Source organism: Drosophila nasuta, chromosome 3, assembly GCF_023558535.2.
Source record: "Drosophila nasuta strain 15112-1781.00 chromosome 3, ASM2355853v1, whole genome shotgun sequence".
Classification (NCBI taxonomy): Eukaryota; Metazoa; Arthropoda; class Insecta; order Diptera; family Drosophilidae; genus Drosophila; species Drosophila nasuta.
In genome coordinates this window covers 17857664-17876242 of record NC_083457.1, presented here as the reverse complement: position 1 = coordinate 17876242, position 18579 = coordinate 17857664, and the positions used below count along the sequence as shown (strand labels likewise).

At 38.7% G+C, this 18579-nt stretch overlaps 1 protein-coding gene and 1 long non-coding RNA gene across 3 annotated transcripts in view; one reads left to right on the top strand and one right to left on the bottom strand.

Moving 5' to 3' along the window:
* The window catches only part of LOC132790072 (mucin-5AC), a 41527-nt gene that overhangs the window by 11787 nt on the left and 11161 nt on the right, over positions 1-18579 (top strand). Inside the window, exon 3 of the mRNA XM_060798504.1 lies at positions 17025-17287. Within this exon, the coding sequence (XP_060654487.1) occupies positions 17025-17287 (263 nt within the window). The remainder of the gene's footprint in view (positions 1-17024; positions 17288-18579) is intronic.
* LOC132791000 (uncharacterized) lies at positions 48-2190 on the bottom strand. 2 transcript variants are annotated; one of them, XR_009632851.1, is made up of 5 exons: positions 1586-2190; positions 815-1022; positions 684-728; positions 486-612; positions 48-414 (listed from the first exon to the last, which is right to left on the bottom strand). It is a non-coding gene; the product is annotated as an uncharacterized LOC132791000 (long non-coding RNA). The 2 variants fall into 2 exon arrangements; XR_009632850.1 differs by having other exon boundaries at positions 875-1022; positions 1586-2189.

Below are 18579 nucleotides of genomic sequence, written 5' to 3'. Positions count from 1 at the left end.
ATTTTAAATGTCAGTTGCTGTAATTGTAATTCCAATTTGTGATTCAGCTTCAGCAATCGGATCTGCACAGAGTCGAGCTTCGCGTTTCCCTCGCCGAGACTTGTTGTTGCTGTTGACATTTTTGTTTGGCTTTTTCAAATATTTCTTTAAAAGCAGCGCCCCAAAAAGCACCGTTAAAAATGCCATTATATTTATATGGGCATTTGTTTTCGCTGTTTTCAGGGTGTGTTTCGTCTGCTGTACCACCGACCCCATTATTGATAAAATGAGTTTTGTATGTTAATTTGCAGGCACTGCATTCTTTTGAGGTTTGCTTCGATACCACGCAAGTCAATCCTCTATGTATCAAAAGTCTTTCGATAACTTCCCACTTTGCATTCTCTGTGCAGTTATTTTCATATGGTTAGCAAAAATCTGAAATGCAAAGATTATACAAAGTATTTGTAACTATGAACTCTTGGGTTTGTCCATCGATATTGAAATACCTTTAATTTACGTTAGTTCCATGGCAATTGCTGGAGATCAAATCGAGAAACTTGACAAATATTTCCACATTTGTGTTCTGAAATGTTTCAGCATTTATGTGACTTCCGGCATTTATTCGATAAAGATCTAGAAGAGAAAAACGTCAATTATATTTTGAATTTAATACAGAGTTGCAGAACTTTATTTAAAGTTGTTACCTTTCCATTGAGTGAGAAGTCTTCCGTCAATTGTGTGATGTAGATCTAGAAAAGAATCATTTTGATTAATTTTATGATTTATTCAATTATTCAACTGGGTTGAATAACTAACTCTAACTAAAATTACTTACTTATACATGCACTATCAAGAGGGTTTTAATGAATTAGTTAATTTAATACTGAGTTTTTACCGTTGACATTCCTCTGATTTCTTCCGAGTAGTACGTAAGTTTCTTATTTCTATTTTGATTATTTAGATGTGTATGAAACAAGTATGAAAACAACAGTCGAGTGTGTCCTAACGTCAGATACTTTATCTGCGAGCTAGAGTAACAAAAGCTGTAAAAAAAAAATCATATCATTTTAGAATACTCTTAATTATGGATAGCGGGTGTAACAACTTTAATTTATTAGAAACTCCTGTTAAAGTTCTTAGCTGTCCTGTAATCTCTTCCGGCATTTGTTGAATATTTAGAAGAGAAATATTTGTAGTTAATTTATTCATTTAATACTGAGTTGCATAACTCAGTTTGAAGTTTATACCGTTGACAATCCTCTGAAGCTTTCCGTAAATAGTTTCTTATTGGTATGTTGCACCTACGACTTCCGCAACAACAGAAATTACATGTTGGCAGTTGGTAGTTACCAAGTTTTGAGGTATATACTTTTAACGTTTTCTGTATGCAAAGCGTTTGCTTGTTGCCCGTTTGCAGCATGAATCACGATGGGGGGAAACAAAAAAGTAGAGGTGGGCAGACATAGAGAGAGTGAGAGAGACGGAGACAGTAGGCAGGCAATCGACAGTTGAAGCCTCTTTCATTGTCGCCTCTTTCTTCCCTCTATCTTCAACTAGGCAATAAGCTAGCGCCACGCCCATTACTGCCTTTTTCCAGTAAGCTCACCTGGGTGCATTGAACGCATTTATTTTGCTCGTTTCTCTTGCTGCACATTGCTCGATTTTCCACACACACACACATTTATTTTCGCTTTTCCTTTTAATTGGCGTTTCTCGTGTTTTGCTTTGAATTTTCCTCCATCGTTTTCTTTTTTGCATGTTGCTTTACTTTCGCGTTCACAACTTGTTGCCAACTTAAAACTTGCAACTGTGCCACTGTCCAGTTGCTTTGCCTCGTGTCGCATTTGGCGTCATTTAATCGGGCTTTGGCCTGCTGCGACGTTGACGCTAACTGCGGCGTAGACGCTAACTGCGGCGTAGACGCTGACGCTAACGCCAACGCTGTCAAGCAGAACGTGGTGTAAAAATATGATTTCGTTTGACAAATGGTCAGGCCATAAATCAAAGGCAAAACAATTGGCAAAAAGAAAGCGTTGACTTCAAACGGAAGTGTTAAGGCATTGGCCCTAGCCAAATTACCAATTGAGCGAAAGTAAATCGAAAATTGTCCAATCGCCGTTTCGGTAAATTTATAGAGGTTGAAACACATTGATGGCAAGATTGATTAAGGAAGTTAAGCTCTTTGTTTATCAGAAAAACTGTTTTATTTGCCATGGTGTGACCATAATAAACATTTCTAAAATATACACTTAAACGCCAATATACCAACTTACAGAAGCGCGTAGCATAATCATATGGTTCATCTCCATAGAAATCGCAAATCTTGCACAGATTTGCAAATTACATTAAAAGCACATCATTAGTAGCTTGTTATTTCCGTCTTTTCCCGCACACCGTCCTACATTCGATTCCATTAATTAGAATTCTGTTGTTTTAATAATTGTGTATTTAAAACTATCGATGTCTTATCAACTTTTTAAAATCAATATATCGATATTTCACACAAAAATGAGATCATTTAGTTATCGATCGATAATTTTGTACTAATCCTTGAGTTGTTTCGCGTGTCCTTACAATGTTCTTTCTGTGTTGTCGTTAGTAACTTCCTTTTTTTAGTTAAATTGCGTTCAATTGAAGCTCCAAAAGTATAATAAAAGTTCAAATAATACTCAACGACAAGCATGTGTGATTCATTGAAGCGATTTGCCCGCTGCAGAAAATACCCAAACGCCAAACGTGACTCACGGCCAAGAAAGACTTGAACCAATGAATGGAGCAGCACCCCGTGGAGTGGAGTATTTGGATAGATGCATGAGCTGAGCAGCAGCAGTCAACGTTGAAGCAACGTAAGTGACATAACAGGCACAAATATTTTGAAAATACAAAAGAGTTGGGGCTCGGGCCAGGTGTGCAATGACATATGGGCTGAAAGGGGCCCTGCAGGCTGCAGTTTTGCTGAACTTTGCGCCCTGCCCTAGTCAGAGTCAATGGAGTGTGGCCAAATTGATTACAGCTGCAAAATCCTTGACCCATAAATGCCAGTTGGGTTCGAGTATGGCTTTTTTTATTTTTATTTCGTATGCTTCTCTTCTTCGTGGCGTTTCCGTTTTGTTGCAAAGTGCAAAATGGCAAATGGTAAACGGCCAACATAAAAGTTGACTTTTTTTAACGCTTACTGCGTTGTATTTGAACATTAATGCGTTTTTTGTTTTGTGTCTCAAATTATATACCTAAAACACATTTAATGCCAACGGCAAAGTTTTTCATCCAATTTCAAGGCAAATTTGCGTGAGGCTTGTAGTTTTTTATTTGTTTTTCCTTTTTATAGCTCTTTGTGTTTGTCAGTTGGCACTTGTAGCTGCCGTTAAATTGCACCCGCCAGTATTACACAACATGATTACAAATGAACCCAATTGACACTGAAAGATGGTTACGACGGGAATATCTTAGTATTTCTGCATAGAGTTTGGTTTTTCTAACGCTAAATTCGATAATGAGAAACCTAGTGCTATATTATTGAGCTTCTTGAGTATGAAATGGAATATCGCTAAAAGTTTGCCCTCAGCAGCCAGCTATGAAACTTGGCCAGTAATAAAGTGTATAGAAATTTGCGATGTCTGACAATTTTAAGCAAATGAAAAAGCAGTTTTTTTTAATTTCCTGCTGGAACTTTGCAGTGGTACAAAAAACAAAAGATTTAAAAGAATTCAAATAAAAAAGTATATCTAAGAGTAGCGCGTGTCTAGTCAAAGTATTATCTACAAGGTATTTGCATGAAGTAGGCGATAAGTGGCAAAGAACATTCTCCAAAAATATCTAAAATTTCTTATTGAAGAACTGGTCAATGATTAATACAGATGTTAATGCATAAAACCGGATTTCGTTTTGAAGATACGCAGTTTAAGTCATAACGGGGGAATTTTATTTAATTCAAGTTGATTCACACTCACGAACCTTGAGTGACTCCACAAGAATCGCACACTCTAGTTTACGAAAACATTCTGACAGTGAAACCTCTTAACAAATACTCTGGAGCTCCATTCAGATTTCCAGATTTCGCGAATTCTTTTTTCGATTCGATTACTCAACATGTGTTCGACTTAAGTGCGATTCAAAGACCAATATTGCGGTTTCTTTCACCGGCTTCAGTTTACGTAACCAGTATCGCCTCCTACGTACAAAGCCAAGCAAAATGTCTTAAAAGTTTATGATAATTTACAATAATTCACAGATTAAATCTTTCCAATTTCTGTGCATTGTAATTTTCCGCATAATTTTCGTATAGCAAAATTAACAATACACAAAAGGCAAAAGGCAAACCGTAAAATAGATTTGCCAGTGCTTAAAAATGGTCAACAATCTTGGCTTAGTCTTGTTGGCCATTCAACTGATTGTTGTTGTAATTACATATCTTATTGTTGTTGTCGTTCTCTCTCTCTCTCCCGCTCTCTGGTTTTGTTGTTGTGGATGGTGATGGTGATTTATTGTGTGAAGAACAAGGTTTCTGTTTTTTTCTTTTCGCTCGATCTAACCATGATTCTTATGGCTGGTTACGTTTCTAGCACATTTGCATACTCGTGTGCCCATCCATCGCTTGGGGGCATTGTTTTGTGGGTGGCTGTGTGTGTGTGTGTGTGTTGACCACTTTAAAATAGGCGTGGCAGGCAGCATTGATGCGTGAGCAATTGGCCACATCGAAGCCATAGTCGTTGGTTGATAATGATGCGTCCCTAAGTGGTTTGGCACTTTGAACCAGCGCACACAAAGTGGATGAAATTGGCTTCGTCGCTGAGGTAGCTAACAGCTTACTGAAGGAGTTCAATGCCCCACTGACTGCCATGCAGCTTGAAGTGTTTAGCGAGCAAACAAACTTGGCTAAGAGACACACAGCACAAAACACAGCTCAGCACATTGCTTGTAGCCTGTTTTTCAGCCGCCATCAATCAAAGTGTTGACGGCGCTCTTCGAGTGTCTCCTTCAACGCCTCCGCAGCGATCTTCGAATGTGACTAAGGCTACGAATGCATTGAATGCATAAAGGCGAATCAATTGGATGCACAAGTCAAGGACCAGAGCAGCGCGCAAATTGCAATTCATTGTCGTCGCAAGTCTGAAAGGGGTAGTTACACTTCTATATGCACTTCTTCTCTGTCATCTTTTGCCAGTATCATCTGCTTGTCTCCTGACATTTTTATTAAAAATGTTGGCGATCACAAAGGGCATATTTTATGGTTGCCGCTCGTTAAGCGAATGTCGCATCCACTCTGGGAAAACTGGTCATGCCAAATCGCCGTTGAAGCCTCCATTTGTTGCTGAAGTTGCTGCTGCTTTTGGGCATCATTTCCTGTTTAAATCGAATGCGCATCAGCACTAATAACAACAACACGAAAAGCCTAAAAGCTCCCGAAGACACTGGGAGTTTCGCACATGTGTGTGTGTGTGTGTGTGTCAGTTTGTTGTTAAACTGCTTGTTTAACTGTAATCTCAAGGAAAACCACATTTCGCATGCAAGTTTCGCAACGCTAACCTTACAAAAAGGGAAACGCGCGCAATTCGTCGACTGTAGTTCAATATTTTCTAGTCATTTTTTTGTTGCAATACATTACAATAATTACAAAGTTGTGATATTGGCGTTGTTGTTGTGCATTCCTTGCAGTTTAAACTGCTTTGCACTGCTTGGTTGCACTTCCAATGCCACCTGTTAATAAGCATAGTGCACTAATTAAGTGCAGCTCAAACTTGCGAGCTTCTCAAACTGCAGTGCTTATCAAACTTCAACTTGCAATTATTTTGTTACTTCATTCTAAAAATAAGAAACCTATTTTAATATTGAAACTAACAAGATCTATTTAGGCGCAAAATATTCACTTGCTTTTGCAAGGGCTGTTGCACAATTTGGAGCGTGATTCCTTCGCCATTTGTGGCATGCCATGCGCATTTCTTGGCACTTGAATTGCAACAGCTAACGGTAAAGCAACGACGACGACGTCGACGACAGCGTCAGCGACACCGCCAACACTAGCTGTAAACAGCAACTGCTGCATCCAAATAGTGGCATAAGTACTAGAGTTACGCCATTTGAAGTACGGCCCAGACACAAAACAGTTCTATTACTTAATATGCAACACTAATGCGAACAATGCCAGCACGAAGACAACGTCTTGGCAGATGATGATGATGATGGTGATGAGTGCGACTTGGTTGTGGACGTGAAGCAGTCACAGTCACAGTCCCAGCTAAGCTGAGCTGAGCTGAGTCGACCATTCACTCAACAATCTCCCTTCGCACACGCTCTGAGAGTTGCCAGTTCAATCAACGTTTTGGGCCACGATTTCCAAGACCTGGTTTAGAAAGGCACAAGCTTTTTGGCGTTCGGCTCTGACTGTGGATAAATAGAAAATGCCACACAAAAAAAGTGTTAGACGATTAACAGTTTTTCACACTCGCACAGCTCTCAACATCAACAACAGCTCAGAGTGTGTGTGCCACATTCCCTCTTCCTGCCCCTCTCGGTCGCTGTGTCGTTCTCTTTGATTCCCTCAACAATGTTTGCCATGTTTCTAATGAGCTCAGCTTGTGCGTTACCTGAATGCTTAATTGAGGCTTTTCAATTGGAGCAGCAGCAAATGATTTGATGATTTGTAGTCCATGCGGATGATTGAGAATTCCTGGAGTGCTAGGTCAATGTTCAACTGAGATTCGTATCAGAAGGTGGTCTATCCCACATGCTATAAACTATTTCATTATTTATTTTTTAACTTCAGTAGTAGCGCACAATTTGGGTAAGTTCTCACATAGCTATCTGTGCATAGATCACATTGCTCTTTCATCTTCTTTTATTCTCTTCATTTTAACAAACTCTTTTAAATACTTTGGATTGCTAAAAAAAAGATAGCTGACACTTTTAATATGTACAAATAAACAAAAGCTTTCTTTAATTACAAATCGAAAAAAAAATTGAATAAGAAACGTAATTTCGGTACTTACAATAACAACCAAAGTATTTATGAATCCTGAAAATTTGATTACGATCAGGCAAAAATTGTAGTTGTTATTAAAGAAATAGTTTTGCATAGAAGAAAACCTTTTCTTACCTCGTATGACAATCTGGTATATTTAGTAATTTATGGTATATTTAAATTGTAGTACTATAGAAAAATACCTTTGATATATTTTAGTATTTTCGCGGTGCATTATTATAGTATATAGCTTTCTTACTTGTTTCCAATAAATTTGTTGATATTTGTAATGCTATTAACAACATTTATATTAAAACTGATTTCGCATTGATTTTTTAAAATAATGCCAGCCAATTTTGCTTCTCTTAGACTTTAGTATTAATGGACAGACAGACAGACGGATTGTTAAATGATTGACTCTTATGATATATATTTCTCTAAGTATTCTTTGACTCTTTGAAAAAGCCAACATTTTCGTTCATCATCTTGCTTTTGCTCTTGCTTAATCCTTTCAGCTTGTATTGCATTAGTTATTGTGTATATGTTATATATGTTGCTAGTTAGACGTGCTAAATTTAGCTTTATGGTTATGATTCATCCTGAACGTTCTTGAGTTGTCGAGTTGTGCATTGCTCAGCTGTTATAATTGTCAGTCAATGTTGGGTTTGTCTTGTGCTTTTCTAACAATTTGCTCTATTATTGGCCACAATTTATTGCCACATGTTGTGGCCAAGCCCAGTTCACCGCATTACCAACAGCAAAACCGCCTCAGCGACAACAAGAGCAACAACTTTGTCAGTTTCTGTTTCATTTTTCAGCTCCCAGTTCGAGTTGAAGTCGCTCGTGTTTAAGTTTCTTTTCTTGTTTGTTTTTGTTTTGGTTTTTTTTTTTTTGCAATGTGAAAAACTCGTTTGCATTTGGCTCGTACTCGTAATTTATTTCTAATATTTGTAATATAATTTTTTATGTGGTTTGTTTTGCTTTTTTTATTAGAGCAAAGAGTAGAGTAGAGTGTGGAGTAAAAAGGCACGCTTTGCAAATTACATAAAACCAAACATAAACAAAGCAAAATCGCACCTCGGAACTCGACTGAAGACGATCGTAAGCCTCTTTGACTGCAAAGATGAGGTAGAGTGGGAGGAGGATGGTTTGTGGGAGTGTAGAGCGCAAATCAAACATCAAATAATTGATAGAATTTCAACGATGATGATGGCTAACTGCAGTACCAACTATGGCCAATGATTGCCAACCTTTCACCCGACCCGCGACTCCTGCTCTGACCCCGCACGAGCCGTAGCCACCAAGGGAAAGGGATTGGTATTGGTATTGGTATTGGAACTGAGCTTGGTCTGCCTTCGGGGGCAAAGTCAGCGACAAAGTCGTGAGTCCAAAGTGGGAGAGAAGGAGGAGAATGAAAGGTTGACTCGAGACAACAGACTGCAGCGGACATTGCCACCCGCACGCGTTTGCTTTTGTGTTTGGAGTGAACCAGTTTTTGGGCATTGGCTGCGGGAGTGGTAATCGAAAACCGGCTAAAAGAATTTCCCAACCAAGCTAAGAAGTTTTCCATTTGTCCGTTTGCCATTTGCAAAGCGAAAAATCGCATTGCAAATCGCGCAACAAACTTGAGTCTCTTGTAGTGTCTTTGGATTCCTCGAGTTCAAGTTGTATTGCAGAGCAATTACAGCTACAACACTGTTCAAAGTTTATTGCACTGCAGTGAAAGACTCATTGAAAGCATAACTAATTTTTGTATATTAAATGAGTCAAGAGTTGAAAGTGAATGTTTTGCTATTTTGAAATTTTAACAGCGTTGTTAAAAAGTAATTTTATTCAACACCGCTTTTTATAGCAATCTACTGCAGCTAATATCAAGTTAAATACTCTGATTTAGAAGACATTTTTGATTTTAATGCTAGAATGTTTATCTAGATTTTAGCGGTAATTTATTTCTGTCAAGTTGCAACTATTCAAAGTAGATCACTCAACAAGTTAGAAAGCTGAATTTGAATGTTATTGACAATGACATACCTCTTTCCAAAAAAACAAAACAACGCAAAAGCGGTATTATCATTTAAATATACCATATAAATATACCAAAAAACTAAAAACAACAAAAATATACGAATTATATATCGATATACCAGATACATGTATAAATATACTAAAAAACAAAAATATACCATATTTTCATAACGATATATCACATATTGTACATTACAATTATACCATAAAATACAAAATATTTGTCATTGCCTACCAATTCAATTAAAATCTGACTTTAATTATTTTTCCGTATTCTTGAATACCTTTAAAAATTTTTATCGAACCAAGTTTTCAGAAATTATTTAATCTAATAATATGACTGCCTCTAAAATTACTCTTTTTATTCTGCTATCAAAACATTTTAGCTCTATATCTTATAGTCTCTGAGATCTAGGTGTTCATACACACATATGTAAATATCGTCTCGGCTGTTGACGCTGATCAAGAATATATATGCTTTATGGAGTTAGAGAGGTTTCCTTCTACTGTAAAGTAAAATACTCATATTGTGATAAATTCTCCTGAATTTTAAAAAGAATGTTGATGTATATTATTTTTCTATTAAATTTTAACTTTCATCCAAATCAAATCATCCAAATCAAATTATAGCACTTCCAGCTGCTAAAGAATTCCGCCCGATTTACTATTAGTGAAATCACTGTTAATAAAAAACTCTCTGCTCAAGCTTCACCATTGATGACAGCACTCCGCAGCAATGCACCTAATTAAGAGGTAAACAAATTAGTGTACAATCTGAGATTAGATCTTTGATTTCCCCACTTTGAAGCTGTGCGTGAAATCAATTTGTGTATTAACCTCGTTCGCTCTGCTTGGGCTTCATTCAAGACCCCCAAAAATGGCCCCCCAGCCATCGATGGGATATAATTTCGACTGGCCCACAAAACGGGGGCCAGCTACGATTACGAGGCTGCGAGCCAAGAAAATTTCACTTTCGTTTTGGGCCAGCCTTTCTTTTCTTCGGTCCGAAATTGACCCCTTGAGTTACGTCAGGTAACTCCGGTTACGTTCCCCTCCTCTCTCCCCCCGCGGTCTTTCTGCGCAACGCATCAATTGACACGCCCAGCAGTCGGCGCTCTTAAGTTGGTTGTTTAAGTTGTTGTTGCTCATGTATTTAAGCTTTAAATGATTTACAAATTTATGCGCTTTCCACGGCCAACAGCTACAGCAACAACAACAACAACAGCAAATGATTTCAATTTATTTGTTGCTTCTGCATTTTGGGCCGCTTTTTGAATGCGAGTTGTTTTTCCCAGAGAGCTTTATGCAGTTGCCCCACTGTGACTGTTGCGGACTGTTGCGGAAACCGTTTTGACGACTTGGCCCTGGAATGCGGTCGAGAAAATGCCGTTGAAAGCATTTGACAAAAAAATGCGAGTTAAAAGTGCGCATTTCATATGTACATATGTACATTCTACAACTGGTCAAACACACCCTGTGGAGTGTGTTAAGAGAGCCAAGTGTCTGCTTGGCATGTAATTGACGACTTCAGCACAATTAAGGCAATTTAATTGGCCAAGTTGAGCCCAGACAAACCAAGGCACGACTCAATTTCATACTCATTTCATTCCGATAAACAGGTTCTCTGGGCGCGCTCTTGGATTGCAGTTTTAGAATGTTGCTTTTGTTGTGCGGGTGTTGGCCTAACCGCGTTCCATTTCCAGGTTTCAATTGCTGCTGCTATTGCTGCTGCTTTGTCCCTGACAAAATGATTGATTATGGCCAACAACACAATGAACATAAGCCGGATACAACTCACATTCGCACTCTCAAATCTCCCTCAACGATCTGCGGAAATTGTTTGCAAAATCGAACTGAAAATCCGAGTTATTATGCATAGAAACATTAACTTTGTCTAATCATATTTAAACTGGTTCAAAAGACCATTTACTTGGCCTTTTCTTAGCTTGTTTTCATAGTCTCTCCGCTAACTTGTTTTCATTCGATGCTTCTACTTGGTTCGTTCAGCCAAATGAACAAGTGAACACACATTTTGGTCAACTCTTTTTGTGTTGTTGCTATTGCGATTGTTGCTCATTTGAGTGGGTGGCAAACTAAAGTCTGCAATTGCAACTGTTGCAGCCAAAGAGCTGTTTAAACTCTAATTTAAAAGTGCGCCCAAGTCAGCTGCTCGACACTTTGCGTAGAGTAAATTTGCCTTGCACATTGACTTCTTTTGTTGCCTTTTGTGTCTGCTCTTTAACAATTTACAATGTTTTTAAAGTGTCTAATATTTGAGATAGAGCGTAACTTTTTGTACTTTACAAATTATACACATATTTTATTTTAATTCAATTTTTAAACGCCATATTCATAAATCGAAGAATTGAATAACAAGCGAAGAGTGGCGAATTTTATTACAGACAATAGCTATAGCATTTATGATTTTTGAATATTTGTTTGCGATCAGATAAAAAATGAAAAAGTTATTTAATAAATTCTTTTGTATGGGAAAAACGCTTACTAACTAATGGTCTTAGTATCTTTGGCTCACAATCTGGCATATTTTATCCTCTATGGTATGTTTCGAATACAGTACCGCAACGATATACCAAATATGGTATAATTTTGTCTTTTTGCCGTATAATAATTTGTATATTTTAAGAAAAATTCCGCACTCTTTTGGTTTTATTCAAAATGTGAAGCGAGTATCTCATAGTCGAGCACACTTTACTATAGCTTTTTTGTTACTCTTAACATTAACATTCTCTAATGTTATTACTACTATGTAACTTATAACTTTAATAGCAATAAATTTATATGTACCATATCTATACAAATAAAATATTGCTTAACCAAATATTTAAATTTACTAGTTTGAAAACACACTCTGAATTTTGCTAAAGCTTAACAACAACAAAATCCTCACCAAATGTTTAATTTTGTACAAAATATTATATATTTATTTATTGATTACTTTTAAATGTCAAATCAATTATTTTTATGTTTTGTTAATACATCACATTAATCATTTTATTTAAAATATTGTATACAAAATTACATGTTTTTTTTGTTGATAAATGTGTTTGTTGACAAGGTGATTTAATTTAATGTTGCGCATTTATTTTGTAAGCCGTATTCTTTTAGCACAGGTTAGAAAGTATCTCTTAGGCGACCAGCCTCAACAAACTGGCTTTAAGTTGTTTATAAAATTGAATGTTGAAGCCACAAGCGCATTAACATAAATTATTCTTGAAATGCATTGATATCTGGTCCAGAAATCTGCAAACTTCACATTTATCTATATGTGTGTGCGGACAAGTGGCTGACACCTTCCGCCCCCTCCCTGCTTCCCCCCCTGTCTCGCTGACTTTGTTCTCTTAGCAGTCGAGTCGAGTGTTTGTGCAAGCCAAACACAATAGCCAAAACAGCTGGCGATTTGCCATGCAACACTTTCAGCCATTGTTGTTGTTGACGTTGTTGTTGTTGTTGTTTGTTGTGGTTTCGCTTTTGTTTTGCTGCTGCTTGAGCTTTGCTTTTTACACTGCTCTGCTTTGCTTTTGGTCTTTGTGTAACAAGTTTGCATACTACTCGTATGTGATATGTGATTAACAAACAACAAGACACAGCAACAGCACAGCGTGTATTAGTAAATATAATTATAGCACAGTAAAAACTAACAAACAACAAAAGCGAAAAGCAAAAGCGAAGCAGTTGGAATGTGTTGAGAGTGGCGCAAAAGGCAAAATTTGCGTGATGCAAGCAGCGCACCTCGAAATTCTACAGTAGAAAAACGAAAGACTTAGGTGACAAACTTGATGTCAGACACACACACACATACGCTCACACACATAGACAGACAGCGTGGGCAGCTGTTGATGACATTTGTCATCCTCAACAGATCGTCTTACATTAGCGCAACTTCCGTGGGTGCCAGCGACCAAGCCAGCACTTAACTCATAGCTCACAGCTCACAGTTAATAGAATCTTGGCCAAATCAGCTGACTCACATTTCTCCTCTTCTGCCTGCCCTTGGCATTGACCTTCAGCGGCGCATTATTATTTTCTAATTAGCAGCTGCCAGAGTCCACTTCTTTGAGCTGATTTCTCAACATTGGATTGTCTTGTGTGCGCTACTCTGACTTTGGTTGTGTGTCTTTTTATTGTTCTCTCTTTTGTTGATTTTTATGGTGATTTTGTTATTGTGGGTTCTGTCACCTCGTTGAGTGGGTCCATTAAAAGCGAGTAAATTAAACGAAATTATCTATCTACATTTTGACCACAACGCCTCAGAGACCAAGCATTAGTTGGGTGTGCCATGATGTCAGACAGGTGGCAGGCTTCATGAGATCTAAGCTATGATCGCATGCTGATATAGGCTCAGCATCCACTCATACTAATCTCATTTTAAAACATGGAAAGGAAAGCTATTATTAGTGGCATGATGATTGAATACCTCCTTAGCGACTTCTTAACTCATTTTGATTAACTGAATCTTTATGAGCTTAACAAAGAAAAGATCTTTCAATCTTCAACTTTATTTGCGTCATATAAATCATGACAACAATTAAAACATCTTTAGCACTAAACAATTGTGATTTTGAGATAAAGGAAGTGTAGATATTGGCGGACCATAAAAATTCATTTAATGTTTCTTATTGCTTTTATCGTAAGTAAGTGTGTTATTTGGGCATCGCGATGACATCACTCTTAAACCATTTTAAAACAAAACTTTAGCTATACATAATGTCAGAAATTAAGTCTATAAAGCTTATTTTGTATTTCTAAATTTTATCATAACATGAAAACAAAGCCACAAGCAATTTCGAATAGCTTATTGATAAAGTGTTTGTATTTTTATTGGCAATCTTCAATGAATTATTGCAAATTATTGTTCAAATAAGATGAATATTCAAACGGAAAAAAACATGACGGAATTATGATAAAAAGCAAAGTGGAACAGCAGTCAGTGTATCTGGCGGACAAAGAGTAGATTACGCTCAATGACTGTAAAACTGTACTATGAGAACTGCAGCAACTACAGCAAAAACAACAATAACTAACTAGCTGCTTGCTCGCACGACCTTCAATCAAAGCGAAGAAGCAGCAACTGCAAGCAGTGTGCAAGCAGCAGAAACTTGATTATACATACTATAGTTAAGCCAACTTAAAGTTCAACTTGTTTCGTCTCTGGGGCCGAGTCGGGTGCTTCTTCTTCTTCGTCTTTAGTTTGCTTGGGGCTGCTGCAGCTTCTTCTTCTTCTTCCACTGCTGCTGCTGCTGCTGCTGTTATTGCACTTGTGAATGACTTTTTGGTATGGCGTCTTGACATTTCGCACAAACAAAAAACGAATGCGAAGAAAAACGCTGGCACTGATAGATTTCATGCTTTTATTTTGCAACTTGTTGCAGCAACATTCAAAACGAATGCGAATAAATCAAGATGCAATTAATCGCACAATATTACAATAATTGTGTAATTAACCTCAAGCGACAGAGATAGAACAATACACAAAGAGAGAGAGAGTTGATGAAGAAGTGTCAACAGAGCAGTAATTAGAAGTTTTATATTCTGACACAAACACTGTAAATGTCAAACTGTAAGCGTGGGAGCATTGAGATTATCAATGCGAACAACAATCGCACTTTAAAGATTTGTAATTTAAGCCAAGTTTAACATTAGTTTTCAAATCTATGCAGTTCACTTCAGATATGTAACCACTGTGGCCAACTGGCGCCGCTGTCGAAGTCAGCAGCCACAATGGACATTCGACATGCGAAAAACTGAAAATGGTTTGAACCTACCTCATTGTTATAAGGCTGCCTGCTTGCTTTGGGCCAAATGCCAAATGCTGAATGCTTGGCATGGCAAGCAGACAGTTTGGGAGCCACTTGACTAAAGGCCGCGCGGCAAAGTTGAAACAATATCTAAGGCATTCATTGTCGATGTTTGCTGCTCGTGTTTTTTGGCAGGCACTGCGGGAAGCTTCAGCGGGGTGTTGCCTTAAACCATTGCAAGCAAAAAAACTAGTTACAGCATTGAAAATATTTCAAAGCAAGCGAAAAGTCATAAAAATTTAAATATTACTACTGTAGTACAAAATCCTTGAAGCTAGGAATAAAGTAGCAAATTGAAGATAATAATTTGGGAAAAATCCCAAACACCTTTGTTTGAAATTCATTCGTTCGCATTACCATAAATTCCAAAGCGATCAATCGATAATTTACATGAATCTCGTTATGCGACAGTAGGCTGAAGGTTGTTGTTGTTCTCTGCCCAGAAATGGTCGCGAAATAGGCGAAAACCTCTAAGTGTGTCGCAATGCTCACGTTTCGATTGGTTTTTCATTTTTGGGTCGAGTGCGTGGGGAATATCAATTACAAATGGCCATAATATAAACCCGCAAGTGATTCATAATAGATTGTAAAATAAAATAAAATAGAAAAGTGTATTCAGTCACGTTTGAACTGCAATGCTCACTTAGAAATGGGGCGATAGTGCAGCGTCAACGGCAAGGAGACAGAACGATTTGATCTACCTTCGTGCGGATTAGAGTTAACCGGCTGGCAATTTACCAAGCAAACCCTTGCCCAAGCGCAGAAGGGGAATATTCCACTAATAAAATTCGATAAACTAGAAATATTATAATAGCAAATTTATTTTTTTCATTTCCAACGGGAGTTGAACCCAGGTTATTTGCGTAGTGATCAAGCGACAACTTAACTCACAAAACCACCGCCGAAACCACTTGCTGCCAGTCTAATCATCAACAAGCAATTCTCGTTCTCATTCTCATTCTTGTTCTATTTTTATGACGTGGACAAGCAGTTGATAGCGTCGGTAAGCAGTTCAGCATAAAGCAGTTTAAAGTTCTTTAGCCTTGGCATAATAAATAAATGTTCACAAAGTATTTGTAATATATTCTGACACGCCATTTCATCAATTAATCAAAACCCTAAGTTATCGCCTATGCAATTTCGACAACACTCAACACATATACCACAAGCTCTTCCCCTCCCCGCAAACATGTGTCGAAAACAAGGTGTGAAACTCGGCTTGAGTAATGTTAGCTTTGGGGCGCCGACGTCGACGTCGCTGCAACCGCGCACACCGAGCCCCTCAGCGTCCTCCACGTAGGCGTTGTCTCTCGCTGTTGCCGACTGCATCAATTCGGCTGATAAAATTTTCAACGCTCTGCATTTTCGTTTGAAATATTGCGCCAGTATGATATTTCAATTTTCAATTAGCGGACACGTTATTACTTGTTTTTCTTAGTTTTGTTTTTTGGTTTTGCGTGGTGCACGCCAAGACATTGTGGGTCAAAGAGCTAAAAATGTGTGACGCATGCAAGATTGCAGCTGGAAGCGATTTGTGGTTGCCGTGCCATTTGCTCTATGTTGTTTGCTGTCAGCGTTGGGTGCTCGTGTGTCCGTGCCCACGCTCCGCCACCATTTGTGTATGTTTACAATAAACGTATGTAAAAAAAAATGAACTCACTGTACTTTGGCAGTTGCCAAAAACGCAACACAACGAGGCCAATTCCAAGCGCAAAATGATGTTAATAACTGCTTGCATTTCTGGCAAACTCATGGTATGTGAAATGGAGCAACTTGTAATATGCGGTGTAAACTTGAAAAGGGAAATGTTGTGTCACTATTAAAAGCAGCTTTATTAAATTTAAACTACATTTTTATTAGTTATTAGTTTATTTTGCAATGCAGTTAGTAGAGCAACTCGTTGATTAGAATAAGCAGTTCATTAGGCAGCAGTTTTATATCAATCAGGGTTTGCGTGTGTGCAAAAGAGGTCAAAGCAGTGCAAACAATGCGACAAGCAGCATGTGGGTAAGTGTATTGAGGAAATAAGTGAATGTGATATTTGCCTGGGGCCGTGACAAATTGTATTGCCCCGCAGCAGAGCGGCTTTTATTATTTATTTATGTATGTTTATTTATTACAATTAATTGACAATTATGTGCAATGATTTGGAAGTTGAGCGCATTTCATGGCTAACGTTTGCCGTTAGCGATCGCTGATGGTTTACCCTTAACTAATGGTTGACCTTCTTTTTTTTGTGCTTTCAGATGCGTCTGGCTATTATTTTCCTTCACAAAATCGATTTGTGCCATCGGCTGGCACATTTCCGCGCCAACAGCAGCAGTCGCAGCAAACGCTCAATGGCTATCGCAGCGGCAACAGCGGCTTCTCCCCCGCGCCCTCGCCCGGCTCCTACCAGGAGCAGCTCCTCTTCATAGCCAACGAGAATGGCGGGGGTGGCAATAAGCAAACTCCCATTGCTAGCAACTCACCATATGGATCACCATTTGGGGCCAGTTCACAGTTTACGGTAAGTTTAGCCAGGCACTCAATTAACTCCATTTACAGCATTGCAATTTACATACAAGTTGTGGTTACTTCCATGTTGGCAATTTTTGGATAGTGGGCTGGGGTGGCAGCTGAGTTGCATGCAACACAACTCGTGGCTCCAGGCAATTAAGTAACTTGTTGCCTGTCTGTCTGAGTTTGCGGCTTTAGTCTTCGACTCAATCTTAGCCCCATTCCGTGTTCAAAAACGAAAACGAAATCAAATCAAATCAAATTCATAAATAACAAGTTGCCACATGCCACATATGAAATTTGATTAAGCCAAGTTGCAAAACTGGCCAAAGCAGAATGTGAACTGCCAGCAATCATAGCGATGGCCGCGTGACACGATCGCATTTCACGCAGTGATTCTACGCGTAGTTTTTCCATCTCTATCAATTACATATTTTCCTTTGCGCTTCCTGCTCGATGTGTTGCCCAATAAATGGGTCTGTGGCACGTCGATAATTAATAGGAAACACAGTTTCAATCGCGCTCACGAAAAGTGTTACAGAGCGTAACGGGAAGCAGATGCAGATATTCACGACTAACCCCTCCCATCACTCGCTGCGTGATGCGTGTTGTGTGCTGTGTGCTCTGTGCTACGTGCAACATGCGGCAGTCCATCAGACGACTGGCAACTGACGGCTTCCTAGGAGTTGGAGTCGGAGTCGGAGTCGCAGTTGGTCAGCAGCAAATGTTTCACGCAAAGCGAATTACTCCACTAGACTGGGAATGAATGAAATGGGTATCGGGTGGGTGTATTCATAGCACTCACTACTCGCATTTTTTTTCCACTTTACTTTCACTTTGGTCAAGCCAACAACAAAGGCGGCAGACAAAAGCCAAAAGTGCCTTCTGCATTTCAACAAATCAACGAATCAACAATTTCATTTACATTTCTTGTGCCTTGCCCCCCGTCCCTCTCCCGTTTTTGAGTGCATTCGAGAAACGTGTAGCTAATTGAAAAGCCAGAGAAAAAAAGTGTTTAATCATATTATTTACTAGCTCGTTGCGATCATGAGCACGCACTTAGAGCTGCGGCTCCCAGTTTGGCCCTAATTGAAATAACATGTCAGAGTCTCCTCCAAATGCGGAGGAGGCAACAGAGATGAAAATGAAGACAAAGATGAAGAGAGGGGGGGTCGAAGCAGTGGCCTGCAGTTTGTCAGCGCACAGCGTGAGGTCTTGGTCCACGTCTAGTCTTCTCTTTAGCCACCTTTGTTGTCCAACTCGACTGCAGACTTTATTGCACTTTGAGCACCTTTTGATTGG